Source organism: Bubalus bubalis, chromosome 3, assembly GCF_019923935.1.
Source record: "Bubalus bubalis isolate 160015118507 breed Murrah chromosome 3, NDDB_SH_1, whole genome shotgun sequence".
In the NCBI taxonomy this organism is placed as follows: Eukaryota; Metazoa; Chordata; class Mammalia; order Artiodactyla; family Bovidae; genus Bubalus; species Bubalus bubalis.
In genome coordinates, this window is record NC_059159.1 from 137,833,800 (window position 1) to 137,857,018 (window position 23,219).

The 23,219-nt window shown below is 38.8% G+C and overlaps 1 protein-coding gene across 2 annotated transcripts in view; it reads right to left on the minus strand.

The window, feature by feature from the left end:
• Window positions 1-23,219, minus strand: part of RASEF (RAS and EF-hand domain containing) — a 92,391-nt gene that overhangs the window by 21,413 nt on the left and 47,759 nt on the right. The window contains exons 5-10 of one of the 2 annotated variants that reach the window (XM_006060433.4): window positions 19,507-19,584; window positions 17,309-17,424; window positions 14,158-14,226; window positions 11,107-11,191; window positions 9,897-9,985; window positions 100-334 (exon numbers count right to left, since the gene is read on the minus strand). In XM_006060433.4, coding sequence (XP_006060495.2) covers window positions 100-334; window positions 9,897-9,985; window positions 11,107-11,191; window positions 14,158-14,226; window positions 17,309-17,424; window positions 19,507-19,584 — 672 coding nt within the window. The remainder of the gene's footprint in view (window positions 1-99; window positions 335-9,896; window positions 9,986-11,106; window positions 11,192-14,157; window positions 14,227-17,308; window positions 17,425-19,506; window positions 19,585-23,219) is intronic. The other variant, XM_006060434.4, reaches the window with a different exon arrangement.

Genomic DNA, 23,219 nt, shown 5'->3' on the forward strand with positions numbered 1-23,219 from the left:
ATGACCATGACAGATAAAGCTCAAACAGGGTGGGATATGTATTTCTGTGGAAGAAAGGAGACCAGGCCTAGGACTTGAAGCAGTGACTTCAGGGCTTACGTCCGTGTCCGAAGCATCACCCCCAAAGCTCTCTTGCATGCCGTGCGACCTCTGGAATCCCTTCTGGTGCTTGTACTCCACCTCTGAGTCATATTCATTGGAATCCCGCAGGGTAGACAAGCCACTGTCGAAGCAGCTCTCGGGCAGGCTGTCAACATCACAATTCATCCTCTGCATGGGATCACAGAGGGCCAGCGAGTCACAGTCCTCATCCATGTAGGAAGAGCGAGATGATCTGGTAATAAAGGAGAGGACTGTTATACCTGATATAGTGATTCTCAAGATGACACAGCAATGGAATCAAGACAGCAATGCAATCAAGACCAATATTTTTGTTCTTACCAAGAGCTGTAATGTAGTCCAGGATTAAGCATCAGGGGAAATAAAAAACTCAAAAAAACAGTTCATTCTATGCAACAATCAATTAAGATAAAGACATTTAAGTTAAGTCAAAGATTTAATTAAGGAAGTCATTTAAAAAAAATCACCTTCCTTATACAAAAAGAATCAAAATGTCCAGAATGTAAATGCAATCTCAAGTTGTGTTAACAAAAACGTATACAGAACATGGGAACATTTTTATTCTAATGTGATCAGACCATATTCTGAACAATGTGTTCATTTCTGGATAATATCTCTATTGTGACTTGAGACTTAAAACCCTCCAGTCTGAGAAATGATTCAGTGCACTTGGCTGAAGTTGTAATTGTTTCTTCTCTCCTCAAATACTTGGAAGAGTTGACCCTAAGGGCCAACTGATAAACTTTTCCGGGAGTCACATCTCTACTCAACATGGTGAAAAATGACAGGCAATTAGAACTGTATGACCCCAGACTGGTTTGGCATATGAGATGAGTTTTCTGCCACTAAGTGTTGACATGTCTGGGAAGACTCTGATGGGAGGAGGGGCTTCCTAAGAAGGTGTACCAGAGAAAAACTAGAAATCCTGACTTCTATGGATCTTTCCACTTGGGAAACTCCAATATTTTATAAATGTATATTTTCTCATTTTATTTTGCTTTTCCATTTGATTCCCATAAGTATCTAAGTTTATATAGAAAGAAAACAACGTATTTAGTTCCTACTACACATTGGGAACCATACTAGCCACTTGATATGATATCATCAGAAAGAGGAAATGGGAAGGAGACATAGATCTACAGATATGAGAAATATTCTCAAATGAATATTCTTAGACAAGAAAGGGTAATCTTTACAGAAATATATGCCATATAAACCTGAGAAGTCAAAAATATTTTGGTATCATTAGCAAATGTTTAAAATTAACTAAAAAGGTAATTTAATCACCTAACTTTCTGTAAATATGTTGCTCAATTATAAAGTCTTTCTCCTGGGACAGGAATTTCACACAATATCTCAATCTGCTTAGCTAAATGTGTGTACATTTTTTTAATTTGTCTCATCTTTTATGAAACTCTCCTTCTGACACTGATTTTAGGTCAAGCTGTAAGGAACCTAAAGAAACCATTTCATTATAATATAATGAAATATATAAAAATATATAAAAATCAGCTCCATGTTATGATTAGTCAGAACATTTTTTTTAACCTATTTGTATTTCTGATTAGGAATGACAGAGAAAAAAATCCTGATTGAAAAGACACCTTCATACAGAATCTAAATTAAAAATATAGGTATAGATCAGACTTTCTCCGGAGAAGGCAATGGCACCCCACTCCAGTACTCTTGCCTGGAAAATCCCATGGACAGAGGAGCCTGGTAGGCTGCAGTCCATGGGTTGCTACGAGTCAGACACGAGTGAGCGACTTCACTTTCACTTTTCACTTTCATGCACTGGAGAAGGAAATGGCAACCCACTCCAGTGTTCTTGCCTTGAGAATCCCAGGGACGGGGGGAGCCTGGTGGGCTGCCATCTATGGGGTCACACAGAGTTGGACACGACTGAATCGACTTAGCAGCAGCAGCAGCAGCAGACTTTCTCAAACTCAACTTATATACATACCCTTTCAAAAGTAAACTAGTCTTTCTGCCTGAATAATATTTTCATTACAATTAAATATAAAAAAAATAACACAAGTTATTATATATTTTAGAGTTCTTAGAAAAAACACAAAACTAAAACAAATATACAACTTAAAATCCAATAAGGATGCAAAAGCAATAAATAAAATTAAATTTACAAGATGATTTTGATTAAAAAATTTTAATTGAAGTATAGTTGATGTATACTATTATATAAATTATAGGCACAGAATATAGTGATTCACAATTTCTCAAGGTTATATACTCTATTTATAGTTATTATAACATATTGGTTATATCCCGTGTTGTATAATATATCCTTATAGCTTTTTTTATGCCTAATAGTTTGTACCTTTTACTACCCTACCCCTATACTGCTCCTTCCTCCTCTCCCCTCTAGTAGCTATTGGTTGGTTCTCTATATCTGTAAGCCTGCTTTTTTGTTATATTCACTGCTGCTGCTGCCAAGTCACGTCAGTCGTGTCTGACTCTGTGCGACCCCATGGATGGCAGCCCACCAGGCTCCCCCGTCCCTGGGATTCTCCAGGCAAGAACACTGGAGTGGGTTGCCGTTTCCTTCTCCAATGCATGAAAGTGGAAAGTGAAAGGAAGTCGCTTAGTCGTGTCCGACTCTTAGCGACCCCATGGACTGCAGCCCACCAGGCTCCTCCATGGGATTTTCCAGGCAAGAGTACTGGAGTGGGTCGCCAGTGCCTTCTCCGGTTATATTCACTAGTTTGTTGCATTTTTTTGGATTCCACATATAAGAGAAATCATACAGTATTTGTCTTTCTCTGTCTGATTTATTTCACTTAGCATAACATCCTCCAGGTCTATCCATGTTGCTGTAAATGGCAAAAAATTTCAATCCTTTTTTTTAATGGATGAGTTGTATTTCACTGTATATATACACACTACTGCTAAGTCACTTCAGTCGTGTCCGACTCTGTACGACCCCAGAGACGGCAGCCTACCAGGCTCCCCCGGCCCTGGGATTCTCCAGGCAAGAACACTGGAGTGGGTTGCCATTTCCTTCTCCAATGCATGAAAAGTGAAAAGTGAAAGTGAAGTCGCTCAGTCGTGTCCGACTCTTAGCGACCCCATGGACTGCAGCCTACCAGGCTCCTCCGTCCATGGGAGTTTCCATGCAAGAGTACTGGAGTGGGGTGCCATTGCTTTCTCCGGTTATAGTCACTAGTTTGTTCATTTTTTTAGATTCCACATACAAGAGAAATCATACAGTATTTGTCTTTCTCTGTCTGATTTATTTCACTTAGCATAACGTCCTCCAAGTCTATCCATGTTGCTGCAAATGGCAAAAAATTTCATTCCTTTTTTTTAATGGATGAGTTGTATTTAACTGTATATATACACACTACATCCTTTTAATCCATTCGTCTGCTGATGGACACTTAGGTTGCTTACATATTGTGGCTATTGTAATGCTACTATGAACACTGGGCTACATGTATCTTTTATAATTTTTTTTTTTTCAGATACATGCCCAGACGTGGAATTGCTGGGTCATATCATTTGTTATTTGTGTTCTTTTTGATGATACCCATTCTGACAGGTGTGAGGTGATATCTTATTGTGGTTTTGATTTGAATTTACCTGATAATTAGTGATGTTGAGCATCTTCTCATATGCCTATTGGCCACTAGCATCCTCTTTAGAAAAATGTCTATTCAGTTCTTCTGTCAATTTTTTAATTTGGTTGTTTGCTTTTTTGATTAAGTTGTATGAGTTGTTTATGTATGTTAGATATTAATTCCTTATCAATTATATCATTTCCAAATATTTTCTGGCATTGAGTGGGTTGTCTTTGATTTTCTGATAGTTTCCTTTGCTGTGTAATAGCTTGTAAGTTTAATTAGGTCCCATTTGTTTGTTTTTGCTTTTATTTCCTTTGTTTTAGGAGACAGATACAAAAACTATTCTATGGTTTATATCAGAGTGTTCTGCTTACATTTTCCTCTATGAGTTTTATGGTACCTGATCTTACACGTAGGTCTTTAATCCATTTTGAGTTTATTTTTGTATATAGTGTTTGAGAATGTTCTAATTTCATTCTTTTACATAAAGCTATCTGGTTTTCCCAGGACAGCTACTGAAGATACTGTGTTTTCTTCATTGGATATTCTTGCCTTCTTATAATAGATTTATTGACCGTAAGTGCATGGATTTATTTTTGGATTCTTTATCTTATTCCACTGATCTATATATGTGTCTGTTTTGATGACTGTAGCTTTGTAGCATAGTCTGAAGTCTGTGAGTATGATTCCTCCAGCTCTGATATCTGTTTTCAAGATAATGTTGGCTATTCAGGGTGCCCTGAGTTTCCATACAAATTTTAAAATTATTTTTTCTAGTTCCGTGAAAAGTGCCTTTGGTATTTTGTTAAGGATTACACTGTTAGGGATTGCATTGACTGTAGATTGCACTGGTCATTTTAACAAAATTAATTCTTCCAATCCAAGAACACAGTATATGTTTCCATCTATTTGTGTCATCCTCAATTTCCTTCACTGGTGTCTTATAGCAGTAGTCCCTGACCTTTTGGTACCAGGGACTGGTTTCATTGGAAGGCAATTTTTCCATGGACCAGGGTGGGAGATATGGTTTAAGGATGATTCAAGCACATTACATTATTGTGCACTTTATTTCTATTTTGTGGCAACCTCAGGATATTTTTGCCTTGACTTTAGGGTTAGGGTTCACACTCCTATGAGAATCTAATGCCACTGCTGACCTGACAGGAGGCAGAGCTCAGGCAGTAATGTGAGTGATGGGGAGTGGCTATAAATACAGATGAAGCTTCACTTGCTCCCCTGCCACTCACTTCCTTTTGTGTAGCCCGGTTCCTAACAGTTACAGACTGGGGTTGGGGATCCCTGTCTTATAGTTTTCCTAGACAAGTCTTTTATTTCCTTATGTAGGTTTTTTCCTATGTATTCTTATTCTTTTTGATGAGATGGTAAATGAAAATATCTCAATTTCTGATAGTTCACTGTTAGTGTATAAAAATGCAACAGATTTCTGTTAAATTGATACAAAATTAATATATAAATTACAAATATAATATACAAATTACATACTATACAAATTTGTATATATTATATAATATTAAAATTTTGTAATATATAAATTACATTAATTAAATTAATATACAAATTAATTTTGTATCCTGGAACTTTACCAAATTCACTGATGAACCTAACAGTTTTCCGGTAGCATCTTCAGGATTTTCTATGTATAGTTTCCTGTCATCTGCAAACAGTGAATTTCACTTCTTCCTTTTCAATTTGAATTCCTTTTGTTTCTTTCTCTTTTCTGAGTGCTATGGATAAGACTTCCAAAATCATGCTGAATAAGAGTGGCAAGAGTGGGCATCCTTGCCTTGTTCCTGATTTTAGAGGAATGCTTTCAGTTTTTCATGTTGAGTATAGTATTAGCTGTGGGTCCATCATATATGGCCTTTATTATTTTGAGGTATGTTTCCTCTATGCCCACTTTTTGGAAAGTTTTTCAAATCATAAATGGATGCTGAATTTTGTCAAAGGCTTTTTCTTCATCTATTGAGATGATCATATCATTTTCATTCTTCAACTTGTTAATGTGGTATATCACACTGAAACAGAAAAATCCTTGCATCCCTAGGACAAATTGTACTTGATAATGATGTATAATCATGTATGATCATGATGTATTGTTGGATTTGGTTTGCTAATATTTTGTTGAAGATTTTTTTGCATCTATGTTTATCAGTGATATTGGTCTATAATTTTCTTTTTTAGTGATACCTTTGTCTGGTCTTGGGATCAGGGTGATGGGGGTCTCAGAGGATGAGTTTGGAAGTATTCCCTCCTCTGCAATTTTTTGGACTAATTTGAGAAAGATAATTGCTAACTCTTCTTTAAATGTTTGGCAGAATTCACCTCTGAAGCTATCTGGTCCTGGACTTTTGTTTGTTGGGAGTTTTAAAATTACTAATTCAATTTCATTACTGGTAATTGTTCTGTTCATATTTTCTATTTCTCCCTAGTTTATTCTTGGGAGACTGTACCTTTCTAAGAATTTGTCCATTTCTTTTAGGTTGTTCACATTATTGGCATATAGTTGTTTGTAGTAGTCTCTTATAATCCTTTGTATTTCTGTGGTGTTGGCTGTAACTTTTCTTTTTTCATTTCTGACTTTATTGATTTGGACCCTCTCTCTTTTTTTTTCTGATGAATCTGGCTAAAGGTTTATCAATTTTACCTTTTCAAAGAATCAGCTTTTAGTATCATTGATCTTTTCTATATCTTTTAGTTTCTATTTTATTTCTGTTCTGATCTTTATGATTTCTTTCCTTCTACTAACTTTGGGTTTTGTTTGTTCTTTCTCATTGCTTTAGGTGTAAGGGTAGGTTGTTTATTTGTGATTTTTGTTTCCTGAGGTAAGCTTATATCGTATAAACTTTCCTCGTAGAACTGCTTTTGCTGTGTCCCATAGGTTTGGATCATTATTTTTTAGTTTTCATTTACTTCTTGATATTTTTTTAATTTCCTCTTTGACCTTCTCAGTGATCCATTGGTTCTTTCATAGCATATTGCTTAGTCTCCCATGTGTTTGTGTTTCTTTACAGTTTTTTCTTGTAGTTGATTTCATCTCATTGTGTTGTGGTTAGAAAGATGCTTGATTTGATTTCAGTTTTCTTAAATTTACTGAGGCTTGTTTTTGTGGCCCATCATGTAGTCTATCCTGGCAAATGTGCCATGTACACTTGAAAGAATGTGTATTCTGCTACTTTTGGATGGAATGTTCTCTCTGTATCAATTAAGTCCATCTGGTCTAATGTGTCATTTAAGGCCTATGTTTCCCTATTGATTTTCTATCTGAATGATCTGTCCATTGATGCAAGTTAAAGTCCCCCCCACTACTATTGTGTTACTGTTGATTTTTCCTTTTTTGTCCATTAATATTTGCTTATATATTTAGGTGCTTCTATGTTGGGTTTAGATATACTTACAATTGTTATATCTTCTTGGATTCATCCCTTGATCATTATGTAGTATCCTTTTTCATTTTATGCTATGCTAAGTCACTTCAGTCGTGTCCGACTCTGTGCGACCCCATAGACAGCAGCCCACCAGGCTCCCCCGTCCCTGGGATTCTCCAGGCAAGAACACTGGAGTGGGTTGCCATTTCCTTCTCCAGTGCAGGAAAGTGAAAAGTGAAAGTGAAGTTGCTCAGTCGTGTCCGACTCTTCGTGACCCCATGGACTGCAGCCTACCAGGCTCCTCCGTCCATGGGATTTTCCAGGCAAGAGTACTGGAGTGGGGTGCCATTGTCTTCTCCGTTTCATCTTATAACAGTCTTTATTTTAAAGTCTATTTTGTCTGATATAAGTATTGCTATTCCAGCTTTCTTTGGATTTTCATATGTATGGAAATCCTTTTCCCATCCCTTCACATTCAATCTGTGTGTCTCTAGATCTGAAGTGAGTCTCTTGTAGGCTACACATATATGGGTCTTGTTTTTATATCCAGTCACTCTATGTCTTTTGGTTGAAGTATTTAGTCCATTTACATTGTTGATGGGGTGATTTTAGCAGAAACTAATGTCTATGGCTGGGGATTTGTTATGTAAGTGAACGTCAAAATGTCTCTTGTCAGTAATGTTTGGGTAACAAAAGACATATAAATATGTCTCTGGTCAATAATGTGTTAAAGTAATTATCAATGTGAAGAATCTTCCTGCCAAGCAGGAGACATGGGTTCGATTCCTGAGTCAGAAAGATCCCCTGGAGAAGGAAATGGCAAGCCATTCCAGTATTCTTGCCTCAGAAATCCCATGGATGATGGAGCCTGGCAGGCTACAGAGCATGGGGTTGCAAAAGAGCTGGGACTAACTCAACAAACAAACAAAAACAATCTTATTGTCATTTTAAACATTAATTTGGTCTTGTTTTGTAGGTATTTTTTCCCTTTCTTCTTCTTTTGTTCTTTTTTCTTGTGATCTGATGACTAATAAGTTTTACATTAGCATCAAAAAGAAAATAAAATATTAACTCCCCCCTAAAGGAACATCAGTCTGGATCATGGTGGCCCTCTAGTGACTGTTCAAGGTTATGAGCACAGAAGCACTACATTCCTGTCACTTTGAGGCAATGGGATATGATGACTTTGTCCCTTAGTCATATTGCTAAGGAGCTCTTTGTTTAGTACTACCAGCCGAATTCATGGTGCCCACTATTTTCAAAAATGAATCATGATGAAATTTCTGAAATAATTTTCAGTAATCTAGCTTTTCCTTTATTTGCTTAGAATTGACCTTAAGCATCAGTAAAGAAAAATAGCATCACACCCATATATTTTAAAAAGTAATATCTACTTCTCAAAAACAGAAAAGCCAGATACCTAGAGATACCATTAAATTTTTTTATTTCACAAATCAGTGAAAAATTCTGGTATTTGGATAAAATTTTATTAAAAGTGATCACCAATAACCTTTGAAAATAGACCTTCTGGAAAAGCTATCTGGCCATTTTGCTGTTGCCAAGATATTAGGTGCATTATTCTTTAGCCCAAAAGTTCTCAAATGAAAAGGGAAGGCACATAAAATATGAAAGTAGCATCAGAAGTGGAGGGCCAGAGATTTACAGTTTATGCACTCACTTCTACCATCAAGCTTTGATACACTACAAAATGAGCCTTCTAAGTAGCAACACTGGACACGTATGGTAAATCTCCTACATAGGAACCTTCAAGTTGTGAACTTTCAAAGATGTGAACATGCATTTCATCAACGTCAGGCATGAGTGAAATTGTCCTCCATCTCCTATTGCTGACAATCCTTCAGTCTAGCATCTGCCACCTCCTCTCCTATCACCATTCAGTAACTCTTCTTACCTGTTCACTCACTGCCAGCCCCTGTATGCCAGCTGCTGTACTTACTACTGTACTTTCCAAGGTACTGGACTGTAAGATTAAAAATGTTTGCTTTATTTTTTGAGTTTGCTTTCTATGTATTATTTATGTGAAAATATTATAAACTTATTACAACATAGTATTATAGAGCAGGTTGTATTAGTGGGGTACCTAGGCAAACTTTGTTAGACTTATGAACAAACTGGACTTGTGAATGTGCTCTTGGAATGGAACTCATTTGTATATAGGGGATTTATTGTATATGTACACACATGTGTACACAAATATATACACAAATATAATCTTTTAGTTTTCATTGCTAGATCTCAAGCTATAGCAGGGCCAATATTTCACTTCATTTGATTAAAAACAGAGCTAAATTCTCACTTCTGGAAAGCCTCTGTGACTCCTTTAGTACATTAACTCATAAACATCTACTCTCGACATTTCTATTTGTTTTGAAAGTTCCCCTTTCCTTGAACATAGCTTGCATAATATATACTGAGCTGCTAAACATTTACAGATTGTTCCAAGAATCTTAACATCATACACCACAACATCACATATGGTAGTTCCACTGGCTTTCCTGAAACACCATTTACAAAGGGCACTTCTAAGAAATAAGACATTATAGGGATGAAGTAAGGGTGAGCATACATAAAACCAAGTCATGATAACATCTTAAAGAAATCACTTTGGCCTCTCTGAAACATTCTAAAACACTTTAATCTTTACATGTTTCATGTTTCAGAAATTTATAGAGAGTAGAAAATAAAAATTAGTGCCCCAACTGTATGCTTTTAATTCACCTCTAAGGAAATGTACTTTCCTTTTAACTTTGATCCAGAATTCAAACAAAAAGTTAAAAAGGTGTTAACATACCTGTCATAGCCCAGAGGTTGAGAAGAATGAAGATTTAATTTAGGACTGCTTCTAGAAATTGTATTCCCTGGTGAGATATTATTTATGCGCTGTAATACATAAAATACAGAAGTAATATTTTGTCATTCCATTTAAACATTTTCTATACATTTTAAAAACCTGTAGTACACTAATTTACTAATGTAATTGAGAGTTTGGTATCCTACATGAGAAAATGTAAGCACAGATATCAAGGGAAAAAGTGCAACAAATGCCCAAAGGACTCTCTCTCTTCATCTGAAGTCCAAACCATACCATATAGGCCCTCAAGGGGCATCCTGGCCCCCAGATTTGCCAGGACCTTGCAGTACCAGCTTTGGATTAGTCTCTTCTCAAATCATCATTTGACTTAGCGACTGACTCATCCACACCCAAAACTGTGGCACTGGAACCCCAACCTTGAAGCTGACCTCCAAAAGTTACGGAAGAGGCTTTCTGGCTTTCTGGTTGGGAAAAGGTCCTCAAAATTCTAAATGGGCCTTAGCCTGTTTCTATAGGAGGGTTTAAAAGCCCAAGGTTTCCACTCTGGTGATCTCATAACCACAAAGAACAACCAAAGAGTCTAAATAAACTCCTTGACCAGAAGCACTCTCCCTCTTCTCTCTACAGGGAAACAGTTATTTGTACCTCCATGAGACATCTTACTTTTTATATTAGTGGTATCTGTGCACATCTTAATTTCCTGCATGTGTGCAAAGTTGCTTCAGTCATGTCCGACTCTTTGCAGCCCCATGGACTGTAGCCCACCAGGCTTCTCTGTCCATGGGATTCTCTAGGCAAGAATACTGGAGTGGGTTGCCATTTCCTCCTCCATGGGATCTTCCTGACCCAGTGATCGAACCCATGTCTCTTTTGTGTCCTGCATTGGTAGGAGGGTTCTTTACACTACCACTACCTGGGAAGCCCCCTTAAGTCCTTACCATACTACAAACTTTTCCAGGATCCAGGCCACATCTATCTTTCTCTGGTTTTCTGGAACATTGAACAAAGAGTTGGCAAACATCTACACATTATTCAGAGGAGTGGCATATTTTTTAATTTGGGAAAATGTTGCCTCCTTTTATTATATGAAATTGTTTTCTCATTCTTATAAGTTCTAAGACACGATTTGTTGATCAAACTACTCTACCACAAGAAAGAAGAAAATGCATTGTAAAATTCTGTGGCCTACCAAGGCTCTGCTGAGCTTGCTGCAGCTGTTTTCAAGGGCACTCCTTAGGCCGTCGTTACTGTCATGCAGTTTCCTGTTAGCTGTTCTGCAGAGTAAACACATACAATAAAGAAGCAGATAAGGAAAGTATTAGTGGGATCAATGTCACCACTTTCTTTTCAGGCTGTGATGTTCATTCAGAACATGGACCTATTACCTCTTGTAACTTTCTACCACTTCCCTTCAAATCTTCTAAACTGAGATGTTAATTCATTACTAGAAGTGCAATTTAACAATGTGTTAACTCTCTTCAAAGGTCTCCAGGCATTTTAGGAGTGAGTCAGTCATGCTGTGGAAACTGCTTCTCCTTCAGGGAGCTCCACTGTTAAGACAGGTTTGGTGCAGGCCTTTCTGTTCCCTAAAGGCCTGAAGCCAGCTTGCCTCACTTACTCTCTCTCCCCTCCATGCTGGGGGATAGACCTGGTGTGTTCTGTCACACTTCTTTCTCCTGGCTCCTCCTACTTGTGGCCTGGTGCTATACTGCCAGGCACGTTATATACCAGTTAAAACCTCCAATGTTACAGCTATATGCAAAAAAAAAAAAAAAAAAAAAAAGAAATTAGAACACCTCCTAACACCATAGACAAAGAGAAACTTGAAATGCATTAAAGACCTAAATGTAAGACCAGAACTATAAAACTCTTAGAGGAAAACATAGGTAGAGCACTTGATGATATAAATCAAAGCAAGATCCTCTATGACCCACTTCCTAGAATAATGGAAATAAAACAAAAGTAAGTAAGTGGGACCTAATTAAACTTAAAAGCTTTTGCACAACAAAGGAAACTATAAATAAGGTGAAAAGACAACCCTCAGAATGGGAGAAAATTCTCATTTTCTTCCAAAGGAAACAACTGACAAAGGATTAATTTCCAAAATATATAAGCAGCTCATACAACTCAATACCAGAAAAACAAACAACCCAATCAAAAAGTGGGAAAAAGATCTAAACAGACATTTCTCCAAAGAAGACATACAGATGGCTAACAAACACATGAAAAGATGCTCAATACTGCTCATTTTTAGAGAAATGCAAATCAAAACTACAATGAGATATCACCTCACACTGGTCAGAATGGCCATCATCAAAAAGTCTACAAACAATAAATGCTGGATAGGGTGTGGAAAAAAGGGAACCCTCTTGCACTGTTGGTGGGAATGTAAATTGATAAAGCCACTATGAAAGACAGTATGGTGATTTCTTTAAAAAACTAGGAATAAAACCACCATAAGACCCAGCAAGCCCAGTCCTAGGCATATACCCTGAGGAAACCAAAACTGAAAAAGACACATGTATCCCATTATTCATTGTAGCACTATTTACAATAGCTAGCAACCTAGATGTCCATCAGCAGATGAATGGATAAAGAAATTTTGGTACATATACACAATGGAATATTTCTCAGCCATAAAAAAGAACACATTTGAACAGTTCTAATGAGGTGGATAAACCTAGGGCCTATTATACAGTGTGAAGTAAGTCAGAAAGTTAAATATGGTATACTAACACATATATGTCGAATCTAGAAAGATGGTACTGGAGAATTTATCTACAGGGCAGCAATGGAGAAAGACATAGAGAACAGACTTATGGACATGGGGGGAGGGCAGGAGAGGGTGAGATGTATGGAGAGAGTAACATGGAAACTTACATTACCATATGTAAAACAGATAGCCAATGGGAATTTGCTGTATGTCTCAGGGAACTCAAACAGGGTTCTGTAGCAACCTAGAGGGGAGGGATAGGGAGGGAGGTGGGAGGGAGGTTCAAGAGGAAAGGGACATATGTATACCTTATGGCTGATTTATGTTGAGGTTAGACAGAAAACAACAAAATTCTGTAAAGCAGTTATCCTTCAATTAAAAAATAAATTAATTTAAAAAAAGCTCCAATATTGACTCAGGGTTCAAACCCCAACTCAGGCACTTACTTTCCATATCTCTTACAGAAGCCATTTAAACAGCCAGAGCCTCAGCAACCTCTAAAATCAAATAGTCTCTGCCTTAGACACCAGCTACTTTTTCCCTGCTTCAGGTTTATTCATCCTTCAGAACTCAATTCAATTGTTTCTTCCTCCAAAAACACTTCCTGGACCTTCCTGGATAGGAGAATGCCCTTATGAGATGCATGGCTCCCTTTGGCCCCCCTCTCTCCTTTGGCATGTTATATTTAGAAGTACTGATGAGGTTCCATCTTCTTCCCCTAGACTAGCCCATAAGGAGAGAGGCTGAGTGCCTCTCTGAGTGTCAGCTCCTGGCATACCTGAACCATAAAAGGTGCTAAATGAAAACCTGCTGAATAAATGAGTAGGTGAATTAACAGGATTTTTATAACATATCAACTCTATCAGTGCCACAGGTGAGGCTTAATAAGCATTTGTAATGGTGAAAAAATCATCAAGCCTGACCTGACATTACCTGGGGGAAGTAAAACCAGAAGAAAATATTGCCTGGGAGAAAAGAGAGAAAGGGTGTCAGGGAAGAGGGAGGTTTTGTCAGTGAGGCCCTCAGAGAATGGATTCTGCAGCTTAGTTGCAGAGCTGACAGAGCAGGTGCAATATTTCCAAGAGATTTAAAACAAAGAAGAAAAACATACTGCTAAGCAGGCACAATAAACTGAGCGAGAATGATTGTGTGTGCCTAGTGATGTGACACGCACTATGCGGGATGCCTGAAACCTCTCAGTGTGCCAAGCTGCACAGAAAGCTGATGAGGTCAGGGCTGTGTTCTTTACAGTATAATAAATCTATTATAAAGATACACTGGACATACCAACCTGATTTAAGAGGACTTTTAGAGAATTATAACCTTGTTCCTGGATTGGAGGAGTTTATGTAGGATTAGCAGCATCAGAAAGCTAAACTGATGTGCTAAAGTCACCGTATCAAGAGGAACATGTGTGGATCTCTGAACCTAGCCTCTGATACATGGCAACTCGTGTTATATGTGGCACGTGTTTTACTAACAAAATATAAGTTAAATGTAAGTGTGATGAGAAATATGAGAACTTACTGGAGTATTTCAATTTGCCTCTCAAGACTATTTCGATCTTCTGTGTATTCTCGGATTATTTCCAGATCCCTGTAAAATTACATTTTATGTTTGAATGAGCATTAGGTGTTCAGTCCTGCCTTACCTGTATCTACTCTCCCAGACTCCTTTCCATCTCTTCCAAAGTCCTGTGTCCTTGACCATGGTTTCTATCTCTCCATGCTCCTGCTCTGATTCTCTCAGCCCATTAGCAGCCTCTTCTCCCCTATGAGCCACAAGCATACCCACACCTCTGCTTCCTCCTGCAAGGCTCTGCTTCCTCCATTCCCCCTTGCAGCATCCACAGCTCCTCCACCCCAGCCTACTGCCCTGGCTCTGGTCCTTACTGGGACTGAACCCCTGGCCTTCTACTAAGCCTGCTGTCCACAGGTGCTCACATTACCCATTCAACCCAACTCACTCTCTCACCTCTGACTCTTCTCTGCTCATTCCAAGCCTTACTGCTATTGCTGCTAAGTTGCTTCAGTCGTGTTCAACTCTGTGCGACCCCAGAGACGGCAGCCTACCAGGCTCCTCTGTCCCTGGGATTCTCCAGGCAAACACTGGAGTGGGTTGCCATTTCCTTCTCCAGTGCATGAAAGTGAAAAGTGAAAGTGAAGTCTCTTAGTCGTGTCCAACTCTTCGAGACCCCATGGACTGTAGCCCACCAGGTTCCTCCATCCATGGGATTTTCCAGGTAAGAGTACTGGAGTGCAGTACCATCAAGCCTTACGCAACCCCTGCTGCTGCTGCTAAGTTGCTTCAGTTGTGTCCGACTCTGTGCAACCCCATAGATGGCAGCCCATCAGGCTCCCCTGTCCCTGGGATTCTCCAGGCAAGAATACTGGAGTGGGTTGCCATTTCCTTCTCCAATGCATGAAGGTGAAAAGTGAAAGTGAAGTAGCTCAGTCCTGTCTGACTCTGAGCGACCCCATGGACTGCAGCCTACTGGGCTCCTCCGTCCACGGGATTTTCCAGGCAAGAGTACTGGAGTGGGGTGCCATCGCCTTCTCCGTATGCAACCCCAATCCCAGCTATGTTAATACTCCTTTCTCATCTCTGTGCTCCCAGTCCTGCTGGCCCAATCCCAGCTATATTAATACTCCTTTCTCATCTCTGTGCTCCCAGTCCTGCTGGCCCTCCCCTCCCTACCCTAAGCCACAGAGGGATCCACAGAACTAGGCTTTCTCTGTTCACTATAAACTCATGCTCAGCAAGTCCTCTGTTGCTTTATTATGAAGCAGTCCTGGGCTTCTCCTTAAAATGTCCATTCAGAACATCAGCCACTTCCCTCCAGCCCCTATCCCACCCCAGCTCCATTTCTAAGCAGACAACCCCCATCCCTATCTTCCCCAGACCCCCAGGCTGTCAAATTTTGTCCATAATAACTAACTTGCCCATTTGCACTCTTGATAAAGCTACAAGTTTCCCAGTTGTCTCTAGGAATTTAAGTTCCTTAGCCAAAAATTCTGGGACCTTACATTACAGCCTTAAACTAGTTTTAAAACTTTAAAATTTTTTTAAACTTTTGCCTTTCCATTCAAAATATCTTTTTCTGTCCACTGGCCTGACCACTGTTCCCCAAACTAGTCATGTCCTTCCTTATGTCCTTGCCTCTGCTTTGGGTTTTGCCACACATGGAATGTCTCTGAGACTCTTTTTCCATCTGTAAACTGAGGATAAGGAAAGGTCCTATGGCATAGGAAACTGTGACTGAGTTAATGCTAATGAAGTACTAAAGGCAGTGTCAGGCAGTTGTCAGTGGGACCTGTGTAACTCAAGTGTCTCTTCTTTAATAAAGTCTCCACCTTTCTGAACTAAAAGAACACTTTGTCTACCATCTCATGGCAATAAACCCAACGTGTGACATTGCTGGTGGTATTGTTTCTGACATTGTTGAGTTCTTATGCTGTTTAACTCTGTAACCTTTTGGCTTTTAAGTTTCCCAACTAAATTTGAAGTTCTCAAAGAGCAGAGGCCACATCTTTTCTTTTTTTAAAATGTACTCCACACTCATAACTCCTTATCTAGCTCAGGGACCTGCATATAGTAAGCACTTAATAAATGTATGACTGCTTTTCACTGTGCATTTGCATTCTCAGTCATGTCCGATTCTTTGCAACCTCATAGACTGTAGCTCACCAGGCTCCTTTATCCACGGAATTTCTCAGGCAAGAATACTGAAGTGGGTTGCCATTTCCTACTTCAGGGGATCTTCCTGACCTAGGGACCAAACTCGGATCTCCTGCATTGGCAGGTTGATTTTTTACAACTGAGCCACCTGGGGAAGCTTTCCATTACAGGATCTTAATTCTGAATAAGGTTGGCGAAACAACAAACAAAACACAAGGTATTTTTCTCAACTGTACATGTACTAGGGGATACATGCATATAGTCATGCATATAGATGCATTTTCATATTTATAATTTTGTTTTTTTTAGAAGTCACTCAGTCGTGTCCGAGTCTTTGCGACCCCATGGACTGTAGCCCACCAGGCTCCTCCGTCCATGGGATTCTCCAGGCAAGAATACTGGAGTGGGTTGCCATTTCCTTCTCCAGGGGATCTTCCCAACCCAGGGATTGAACCCGGGTCTCCCGCATTGCAGGCAGACGCTTTAACCTCTGAGCCACCAGAGAAGCCCATATTTATAATACCCCTATATAAATATCTACGTGTATCTTCCCTATGTATAATTACATGCCTTTGTGTGTAGATGTGTGTGTTAGATCCTATATTATTAACACCATATTGCAAAACTAAAGCATAGTAAAAATAAAATGACTTGCCTATGTTGCAGGGTTGGAATTTCTACCTTCAAAGCACCTCACTTAGCACTGCCTCTTGATACTTTAGGTATATTCTTCTGCTCCCATTTAATTCAAACATTTCTAGGCCCTGCACTGTTCTGTGCAGTCAAAAATTAAACTAATTAATCAGTTTGTTTTTTAAAAAATTAAAAACACAAAAATCACTAGATCTGACACTAAACATAAAATCTTTAGAAAGTAAAGAAAATATTAGCAAAGTTAATAAATAACCCCTTATTACTACGTAGCTAAGCTTCATTCACATGGATGTTACCCGAGTAAACATTCCATTCAAAGTACAAAGTAAAATGTGAAGTTTCATACCTTTCAGAATTCAGACTCTGATCAGCATAATCACTTTTCAAAGAATCTAATTCACTCTGAAGAAAGGCTATGTTTGTCTGTGCTTCCAAAAGATCTTTCTTAACTTTCTGATTTTCCTAGAGGAAAGGAACAGTGCAGGTCATTAGAGTTTCTTCCACAGGGAGACGTGAATTCAAGTAGTGTAACTTTCCCACATGTCACTCTCATCCCTCCACAGTCTTCAAACCTTGGTGTTCAAAGAACTAATTATCAATTCAAGGTAATTTTAAATTTTAGTAAAATATTAAAATGTCAAAATTAAATCCTCAAAGTTGTTGTTCTTCTTCTTTTTTAAATACTTGGGCATTTGGTGCAAAACTACAACAGTAAGAGTTTATCATGATGATACTTTAACATGTCATTGGTAAAACAATGGAGACCAAACATTTAAACATCTGCTTTACTTAATGAGAGCTGTGGAATTACTGATAGTGTGTGGAATTGACAGTATCTATTATCAGGTAGACGGGCTACTTTTCATAATAAATCTTATCACCTAACATTGTTAAGTTTTATACTTAAAGATAAGCCTGTGTGGTTAGGAAATTTCTATATTTTTCTTAAAAACAAAAGAGAAAGAACAACAACAAAAAATCACTGGAAGTTTCTGGTTAAATATGGTAGACTGGGCACAAGAATTAGTCTTCTTTCCCTTTTGAGACCCTATTAACATGAAATACCAAAGAAAATAAACTAATAAAAGAATGGAAGAGGGGCCAGTCAACAGTCAAGTGATCTAAAAACATTGCTGGAAAAAGGAAACTGGATGGCAATGCGCTGACAAAGGGAAGAAAGAAGGGGAAAAGGAGGTCCAGATGATAGGTGTTGAAGGTTCTGCTGTAGAGCAGAGCAGAGACAATTGGTCAGGCAGAAGCCCAGAGAGTGAGAAGAGGGCTGAAAACAGAGATTAAAATTGTATATTAAGTCATGCTGCCTCTCAAACCCATACCTGCTCTTACTTTAGGAAAGAAGAGCAGAAATCCAGAGCTGATTCCAAAGGCAACAAGTTATTTAAAAATAACTGAATGATTCCCCAAAGGAAAGCTAAGGCTTCTCTTTGTACATATCCATGCCTCATGCATATGGTACCTGGGGTTCCATGTTTGACAGCCAGCTTCACATAGAGAGCTCCAAGGAGACTGTCTTTCAGAAGAGAGGCCCTGAGGTAAACAGATCTATTTGCCTAGCTGCACAGGAATCATACATTGGCTACCTGAAATGGTTAGAAATTCCAAGGTGACATTTGGGTAGCAAATTTAAAAAGCAATCAATCCAATAAGAATTGAAATCTCCTGGACTCCAAAACTTCTCCAATATTTTCAGGAGAAGAAAAAACAAATTCCATGTACTGGAAAGAATAGATAGAAGTTGCAAGGTATCAGGGATATGAAGATGACAGAGTTTCTTTTTATAAGTAACCAAAAACCCCACCAAGAGAATCCAAGAGAAGTAAGCAACTCTTTAAAGTCATGATTTAAGCACAAAACCAACTAAGAGGTAGCAAAATCTGGAACTGGTAGTACATAAATGGATCCTAACCACAAACCTGGGGGACCTTCTCTTTTTGAGTGGCACAGGGATAATAAGTGGACAGAAATAAATGCAATTCTAGCTCATTCATGCTCACTTCTTGGCTCTGCAGGGGAGAATATTTAGATTCATAATAAAGGAAATATTCATTATTGGCTTTCAGTGTTTGAGTCAACCTGGAAACTAAAGAAAATAATGATGATGAAACAGATATAGATATTATCAGTTCTGGGAACACAAATACTAGAGATATTGTCAGCAGAAGATGGAAAGGGACAGCAAGAGGAAGGATAGGGCAATAAGACCTCATCTTACAAAGCTAGGGAAACAGATCTGAGTTGATGTTATATGAATGCAGGGGTTAACTAATAAATGTTTAAAGGTCACATAATCATTGCTCTGAGTGAAAAATAAAAGCATTTACAATAGGTATTAGGTAATAGACTGAGGGAAAAGTCTGCCAAAAATGTAACACCTTTAGTCAGAGGTATTTCAAAGACTCTCTAACTGTAGTATTAATTTCTCTTTAAGTTTTTATTCCTGGAACACTGAAATCATAGCATGATTTTATTTAAGAAACATTAGTCTAACAGGGAATACATTACTGAAAATGAAAAGGTAATTCTTACCATTGATAAGTCATAAATTTGTTTCTTTAATGCAGCCACATCTTGTTTCTGACTTATGTGTTTTGATTGTTCTTCTAGCTGAAAGAGCAAGTAAAAGTTGAGCATTTACAAACTCACTTTTAGTTGGTTCCACTAAGTTTAGGAATATATTCACATTCAGATATGGGAATTCTAAACATCTTCAATTTTGAACATTATACAACCACATAAATCATTAAATTAAATGTAATCATAAGAATTTGAAATTTTGCTTTAAATAATTAAAATATTTGAAACAGGGGTTTATTTATTTATTTTTGCCAGTTCCTACTTTAAAAAAAATTATTTAATTGGAGGCTAATTACTTTACAATATTGTGGTAATTTTTGCCATACATTGACATGAATCAGCCATGGGTGTACATGTGTCCCCCTGTTCCGAACCTCCCTTCCACCTCCCTCCCCACCCCCTTCCACCTCCCTCCCCATCCCATTCCTCTGGGTTGTCCCAGTGCACCAGCTTTGAGTGCCCTGTTTCATGCATCGAACTTGGACTGGTCATCTATTTCACATATGGTAATATATGTGTTTCAATGCTATTCTCTCAAATCATCACACACTCGCCTTCTCCCAGAGTCCAAAACTCTGTTCTTTATATCTATGTCTCTTGCTGTCTTGCATATAGGGTCATCATTACCATTTTTCTAAATTCCATATATATGTGATAATATACTGTATTGGTGTTTTTCTTTCTGACTTACTTTACTGTGTATAAGAGGCTCCAGTTTCATCCACCTCATTAGAAATGACTCAAATGCGTTCTTTTAATAGCTGAGTAATATTTCATTGTGTATATGTACCACAACTGTCTTATCCATTCATCTGCTGATGGACATCTAGGTTGCCTCCATGACCAGGCTATTGTAAACAGTGCTGCGATGAACACTGGGGTACATGTGTCTCTTTCAACTCTGGTTTTTTTGGTGTGTATGCCCAGCAGTGGGATTTCTGGGTCATATGGCAGTTCTCTTTTGTTTTTTAAGGAATCTCCACACTGTTCTCCATAGTGGCTGTACTAGTTTGCATTCCCACCAACAGTGTAAGAGGGTTCCCTTTTCTCCACACCCTCTCTAGCACTTATTGTTTCTAGACTTTTTGATAGCAGCCATTCTGATCAGCATGAGATGGTAACTCATTGTGGTTTTGATTTGCATTTCTCTGATAATGAGTGATGTTGAGCATCTTTTCATGTATTTGTTAGCTAACTGTATGTCTTCTTTGGAGAAATGTCTGTTTAGTTCTTTGGCCCATTTTTTTGATTGGGTCGTTAATTTTTCTTATATTGAGCTGCATGAGCTGTTTGTATATTTTTGAGATTGATTCTCTGTCAGTTGCTTCATTTGCTATTATTTTCTCCCATTCTGAAGGCTGTCTTTTCATCTTCCTTATAGTTTCCTTTGTTGTGGAAAAGCTTTTAAGTTTAATTAGGTCCCATTTGCTTATTTTTGTTTTTATTTCCAATACTCTGGGAGGTGGGTCCTAGAGGATCCTGCTGTGATTTATGTCAGAGAGTGTTCTGCTTGTTTTCCTCTAGGAGTTTTATTGTTTCTGGTCTAACATTTAGATCTTTAATCCATTTTGAGTTTATGTTTGTGTATGGTATTAGAAAGTGTTCTAGTTTCATTCTTTTACAAGTGGTTGACCAGTTTTTCCAGAACCACTTGTTAAAGAGATTGTCTTTTCTCCATTGTATATTCTTGCCTCTTTTGTCAAAAACAAGGTGTACATAGGTTTGTGGATTTATCTCTGGGCTTTCTATTTTGTTCCATTGATCTGTATTTCTGTCTTTGTGCCAGTACCATACTGTCTTGATGACTAGCTTTGTAGTAACTTTGAAGTCAGGCAGGTTGATTCCTCCAGTGCCATTCTTCTTTTTCAAGATTGCTTTGACTATTTGAGGTTTTTTGTGCTTAAATACAAATTGTGAAATTATTTGTTCTAGTTCTGTGAAAAATATTATTGGTAGCTTGATAGGGATTGCACTGAATATATAGATTGCTTTGGGTAGTATACTCATTTTCACTATATTGATTCTTCCAATCCATGAACATGGTATGTTCTCCATCTATTTGTGTCCTCTTTGATTTCTTTCACCAGTGTTTTCTAGTTTTCTATACATAGGTCTTTTGTTTCTTTAGATAGATATATTCCTAAGTATTTTATTCTTTTCATTGCAATGGTGAACGGAATTGTTCCCTTAATCTATTATGGGCAGTGTGGGGTCAGTTCAGTTTAAGATAGTTCCTTGTTCCAGCTTGTACTTGTTCTCAAGGTCTATAGGCCCCCTCCAATCCATAGTCAATGTTAACTACAGGGTTTAATCTGTTGCATCTGTCACTTCCAGAGTAGTTCCCTCTTGTTTGTTTATTTTGCCTTCCTCTGTTTGCAAGTCTCTTCAGTCTCTAATTTCTGCCCTGACACAAGGGGAGAAAGGGGGTCACTTATTTAGGCTCACTTGTTCAGCTGTGTTGTGGGGAGGGAGGGACACTGCAAAAAAATATTGCTGGGTGTGTGTGGGGAGTGCTTGCAGTGTATGGACCACACTGGGTCTGTCACAGCTCAAGGCAGCATGTGCTTCCTGGGTCTACACTGCTCAGGCTCCAGCGTGCTCTGCAAGGGCACTGTCTGAAGTGGGCCCTACGTTTCATACATTTCCCAGGTCTAAGTCCGTCAGGTTCTCATGTACTCTGCAAGGGCATAATCATGGATTGGTGTGCATTTTGCACCCTTCCCAGGTCCGAGCAATTCAGGTGACCAGGTGCCTGGCGAGCACACTGTCCTGGGAGACCGTGCATCTTAATCACCCCCCTGGTCCCAGCCACTCAGGGTGCTTTGCGAGAGCATCATCTCAGCTGTGCCATGTGTCTCCTCTGGGGAGCTGATCTCAGGCTGCAACCCTCCTGGCGGATGTCAACCATCCAGGATCCCATGAAGACATAGTTAGCAACTGGAAGCATGCTCACAGTTTGGTGGAAGATGCTGTCTCTGGGGCCGAGACTGTAGCAGCCCCTTGCCTTCCGGCTCTGGCTGTCACATGCCTGCCTCTGGGAGGATGGGGCGAAGGGGCTTGTGTGCAGCCAGCTAGCTCTCCTTTGGAATTCGTTCAATCCGTTGTTTTGTGAATGGGCCAGGCTGAACATTAGAGCTTTTGTGGGAAAGTTCTTTATTTTTTCTCTCTCTGGTGATCCCACAGTTCGGGTTGCTTACCTCAGGTTAGCTTCCTCAGATTGCCCTCAGGCATTTAGGCCCAGTCCTTACTTTAAGCATTGATGATACAGCCCACATCTCCCTGCCCAGTGCCCCACTCACTGGTGGTGGATGCAGGCGTCTGGGCTACTTCTCCACTGGCAGTTGCGGTTAGGCTTTGAACAAGCTATTAAACCTGGAACTCAATGTCCTCAGCTGTAAAAGTGGGAAACTTATACTTTCCTCAGACAAAGTTTGAGAATTCGATTTTCTTAAATAATGAAGAAGAGGGTTAATAAGCTACACAGTCAATAAAATGTCAGTTATTATGATTAGACAGGACAGTTTATTATTAATCCCATTTTACAGATGAGAAGCTAACCATCAGAATCATGAAGCCAATTGTCCCAGGTGTTACAGGAAGGAATAGACACAGCCTCAATAAAGACTCAGGTCTTATCACTCCTGACTCTTACTGTTCAGTGCCTT